The sequence below is a fragment of the Patella vulgata genome, chromosome 9 (assembly GCF_932274485.2).
Source record: "Patella vulgata chromosome 9, xgPatVulg1.2, whole genome shotgun sequence".
Classification (NCBI taxonomy): domain Eukaryota; kingdom Metazoa; phylum Mollusca; class Gastropoda; family Patellidae; genus Patella; species Patella vulgata.
In genome coordinates this window covers 19,564,497-19,569,466 of record NC_065887.2, presented here as the reverse complement: position 1 = coordinate 19,569,466, position 4,970 = coordinate 19,564,497, and the positions used below count along the sequence as shown (strand labels likewise).

At 37.5% G+C, this 4,970-nt stretch overlaps 1 protein-coding gene across 2 annotated transcripts; it reads right to left on the bottom strand.

The window, feature by feature from the left end:
• LOC126832004 (tubulin alpha-1D chain) lies at positions 1–4,970 on the bottom strand. 2 transcript variants are annotated; one of them, XM_050562686.2, is made up of 4 exons: positions 4,812–4,951; positions 2,794–2,888; positions 2,373–2,595; positions 1–1,179 (listed from the first exon to the last, which is right to left on the bottom strand). In XM_050562686.2, the coding sequence occupies exons 3-4, from the start codon at positions 2,551–2,553 to the stop codon at positions 56–58; spliced, it is 1,305 nt and encodes a 434-aa protein (XP_050418643.1). In that variant the 5' UTR covers positions 2,554–2,595; positions 2,794–2,888; positions 4,812–4,951; the 3' UTR covers positions 1–55. The 2 variants fall into 2 exon arrangements, with proteins under 2 accessions (XP_050418643.1, XP_050418642.1); XM_050562685.2 differs by lacking the exon at positions 2,794–2,888 and having other exon boundaries at positions 4,812–4,970.

The following is a 4,970-nucleotide window of genomic DNA, read 5'->3' as shown; positions in this document are numbered from 1 at the left end:
TTTTTCAAAAAGATCTATAATATATTGCCATTTAATAAATTTAATTTTCTGAAATTCAATATTCATCTTCTTCTTCTTCACCTTGAATAGAGTCTGCACCAACTTCTTCATAATCTTTCTCAAGAGCAGCCAAATCTTCTCTAGCCTCAGAAAACTCACCCTCTTCCATACCTTCACCAACATACCAGTGAACGAAAGCTCTCTTTGCGTACATCAGATCAAATTTATGATCCAGACGAGCCCAGGCCTCAGCAATAGCGGTGGTGTTACTCAACATACAAACAGCTCTCTGCACCTTGGCTAAATCACCTCCTGGTACAACAGTTGGTGGTTGGTAGTTGATACCGACTTTAAAACCAGTTGGACACCAGTCCACGAATTGAATGGTTCTCTTGGTCTTGATAGTAGCGATGGCTGAATTAACATCTTTTGGCACAACATCTCCTCGGTACAGCAAACAGCAGGCCATGTACTTTCCGTGACGAGGATCACATTTTACCATCTGGTTTGCTGGTTCAAAACAGGCATTGGTGATTTCAGATACCGAACTTCGTTCATGGTAAGCTTTCTCGGCAGAGATGATAGGAGAATAAGTAGTGAGAGGGAAATGGATACGTGGGTAAGGTACCAAGTTAGTCTGGAACTCAGTCAAGTCGACGTTAAGGGCACCATCAAAGCGGAGAGAGGCAGTGATGGAGCTGACAACCTGTCCAATAAGACGGTTTAAGTTGGTATAAGTTGGACGTTGAATATCTAAGTTACGTAAACAGATATCAAAGATAGCCTCATTATCAACCATGAAAGCGCAGTCGGAATGTTCAAGGGTGGTGTGGGTGGTGAGGATAGAGTTGTAGGGTTCAACCACAGCAGTGGAAATCTGGGGAGCTGGATAGACAGCAAATTCTAATTTGGATTTTTTCCCATAATCAATGCTCAATCTTTCCATAAGAAGGGAAGTAAATCCGGAACCGGTTCCTCCACCAAAACTGTGGAAGATAAGGAAGCCCTGAAGACCTGTACACTGATCAGCCATTTTCCTGATTCTGTCAAGAACTAAGTCCACAATTTCTTTACCAATAGTGTAATGACCCCTGGCGTAGTTATTGGCAGCATCTTCTTTACCTGTGATGAGCTGTTCCGGATGGAAGAGTCGACGATATGTACCAGTTCTTACTTCATCTGGAAGAAATAAATATAAATGATACTTAGTGGTACTAATAAAACACAAGTTTATTGCCATTTTAAGTTTACATTAGTTTCTAGCAACCTTACTTCAAAATTTAATCATTTTGAATCTGCAGAGTGAAGGTGTAGAAGGTTAATCAAATTTGACCATGCTAAACCTTTTTTCAAAATTTGCACTAGGAAAATATTTTAAACCACACTCATTTTAAAATCAAATGGACCAAACATTTTGATCCGAGTTAAGCAAAGATCCGACTTACGCGTAGAAATTTAATAAGAAAGGTAGGTTGCCAGGCAACGAAACATACGCCCACAGCAGCTATATCGTCCGGGCAGTCAACAAGAGTTGTCAAATATTTTTACTTTTTTTGGTAATGAAACATTTATAATACATTAAAATCTGATTAAGAGTAACAACTCATTAAGTAAATATCAGAAAAGCATTAGAATTTGTTTGGTTTTTATAAAGTTCTGCCCCATGCTAACGTTTAACATACGAAACTTTTAAAATCATAAAGATTCATTTAAAATCAATATAATTGTTCGTCTCAAGACCTTAAACACTGTGTATAAATTTAAAATCAATTGGATATTAACTTTAGTCTCTAGAGCGTCCTCAAGATTTTTCAAAGTGATCAAGGGCCATAACTCTAGCTGTAATTATGGGAAATGACTGAAAATCAATAGGATTCTTCGTCTCATGACCTTAAACACTGTATAAATTTAAAGTCAATCGGATATTAATTTTACCCTCTAGAGTGTCCACAAGATTTTTTGAAGTGATCAAGGGCCATAACTCTGGCAGTAATTATCAGAAATCGCTGAAAATCAATAGGCTTCTTCATCTCATGACCTTAAACACTGTATATAAATTTAAAGTCAATCGGATATTAACTTGAGCCTCTAGAGGTGGACGCCAGACCGACGACAATATACGACCACATTTCAATGTGGGCGTCTAGAAACGTGGAGGATCAAAGGGTCCAAATGATTTTATCCGAGTTGAGCGAAGATCTGACTTGTACGAATCTGACTTATGCGAGGTTTACTGTATCATACTTTCAGATAAATAATTTAGTGGTTAGAATAGTTGACCCAATCATGGCAAAAGGAATATATCTTTAACATTGTAAAAATATTTTCTTTTGTAGATTTACAAGTAGGAAATTATAATATATTAAACTCACCAATTACAGTTGGTTCTAAATCAATAAAGACTGATCTTGGTACGTGTTTACCCCCACCAGTCTCACTGAAGAAAGTGTTGAAGGAATCATCTCCACCGCCAATAGTTTTATCTGATGGCATCTGACCGTCGGGTTGGATACCATGTTCTAAACAGTACAATTCCCAACAGGCATTTCCCATCTGCACACCCGCCTGGCCGACATGGACAGAGATACATTCACGCTGAAAAATACAAATTAACATATAAAAACACACTTCCCAACTTATTAAACTGGCTGTCACTGAAAAATATCAATAACAAGTCTACTGTATGGTAGCTCTTGAAATAAAACATAATTTTTCAAACTTAAAAATCATCCACTTATAAGCTTACTTTATCTCACCATCACTTGAATTTAGCAAAGAGTATGCATACCCTACCTCGTACAAGACACCGATCACTACTTAAAGCCTTCAGAAACTGGAGCTAGTACTCTCCTCCGGCATACAAAAATTTCTCTCAAATACCACACCCACTGAAAAAAATTACCTCTTTAATAAATGAGCTTAAAATTGAGGAAACGGGGCTCCCGACATTCAGAAAACCATGAAAGCGGAATCTTCCACTCTGGATAGGCTACATGATTTTCAATTTACATTTTTTGTAGATGGAAAATGAATACACGGTCAGCAGAAAAAAAAAATCACGCATTTCAGCCACTGCAGTCCAGTAATTATTACCAGTAGCCTACTTAAGAAGTGCAAGTTATCATTTGGTAAATTTCCTTTGCCCCTCCTTGCTTTTTCAATTATCCATTACTGTTACTGAACAATGAAGCTCACTGACAAACAAAAGCTGTGCAATTAAACATTTACAATGTTGGGATGGTTTGACCTCTGTATATTATGACATTATGAGAAAAAGAATCAAAACATACATTTTTTAGGGTGACTTAGATGAGCAAAATAAGATAAATGAATTAAAGTTAAAAATAAAAGAAAAAGAAATAAATTTCGTTTTTCGTGTGGAATCATGCTCAAAATTTGAATTTGACCTAGATAGTAGATCTAGTAAATAGGTTATTTACTGTTCATTACTTTGTCTTTGCTTCAAACTTGTGAAATCTCGTAAAATGGATTGTAAAGATAGGTTGCCAGGCAACGAAAATGCCCACAGCGGCCAAGTTGCCCAAGAAGTCAACAAGGGTTGTCGAATATTTTTTTTCTTTTGTCATACATGTAAATGAAAACATTATGATTTACAACACACTAAAATCTGATTTCGAGGAACAACCCATTTGCCATTTGGCGTCTAGTTCTGACCTATGCTGACGTTTAGTATACAAAACAGTTATTATCAAGGGCTATAACTCCGGCAGTATTCATCAGAAATTGTTGAAAATCTTTAGGCCTCTTCGTCTCATGACCTTAATTAAACACTGTGTATTATTAGTATAAATATAAAGTCCACCGGATATTAACTTTTGCCTCTAGAGCGTCCACAAGATATTTCAAAGTGATCAAGGGCTATAGCTCAGTAATTATCATAAATCGTTGAAAATCAAAAGGCGTCCTTCGCCTCATGACCTGAAACAATGTATGAATTTAAAGTCAGTTGGATATTAACTTTAGCCTCTAGCTAGAGGCTTCTTTGTCTCATGACCTTAAACACTGTGTATGAATAAAGTCGACGGACTGACTAGAGCATCGACGGAACGAATGACAAGGGCGACGACAATGACAATTTACCACCACATATAAAACTGGTTTTGTGTAAACTAAATGGACTGGATATGTAAGTTAAATGTGTGCAGTACAGATAAATGACTTAAGATGATAGATGTTACAAAATCAAAATATTAAAGCGGATCATTTTACAGTACTTGGATTAATCTAGAGCACCCACCAGCATATTTTGATGAGGCGCGACAGTTTTCGACAACATTTCAATGTGGGCTGTAAAATGGAATGGCATTGGGGTTTAATGTCCTACTGTACTGTTTTATCCTCCAAACTGAATTAAAGTGATATGATAAGGGGAATTTTGCCCAGACAGTGGCACTATGGCCAAGTTCTTATATCGAATTCCAACTGCCAAGGGATCTTTTATGTGCACGCTAATTGTACACGGGACCGGTTTTTCGTCCCACCTGAACGACCAGACAGCTGTCCTTATAAGGTCCTCCGTCCATCATCACTGACATGGGGAATGACACCAGAAAATCCCGAAGAACTTTCTCAGCCAACAACGGGAGCGACTCCAGGCTAGCGAGCCATCCACGTCTACCTCACTGAGCCAATGGGCGGATAAAAGCAGCAACCTTAACCGGATTGCGCCGGTCAACTTGTATGGTTATTTACGCAGTAAGATAGAACTATGTCATCTCCCTAACTTTCGCCAGTAATCTATAAAGTAAAAGAAAATATTTGACCAAATAACGAAAAATTATTTTACTTACCATTTTGGAAGTATTTAGTTGAATTAACAAAATTAAACAAAATTGTTAGTAGGTAGAAATCTCACTTGAGCTGTGTGATGTAGCTTCCGTGAGATATATATGGCTTGTATGAAGTTAGCACGCGACCAGCGTTTATATACCCCATCGTCATAATCGTTA

Bases quoted from the DNA above. Each gene is read 5' to 3' on its own strand.
- LOC126832004 (XM_050562685.2), bottom strand. The intron at 1,180-2,372 runs GTGAGTTTAATA...TATTTCTTCCAG, and splicing joins TTTAGAACCAACTGTAATTG to ATGAAGTAAGAACTGGTACA.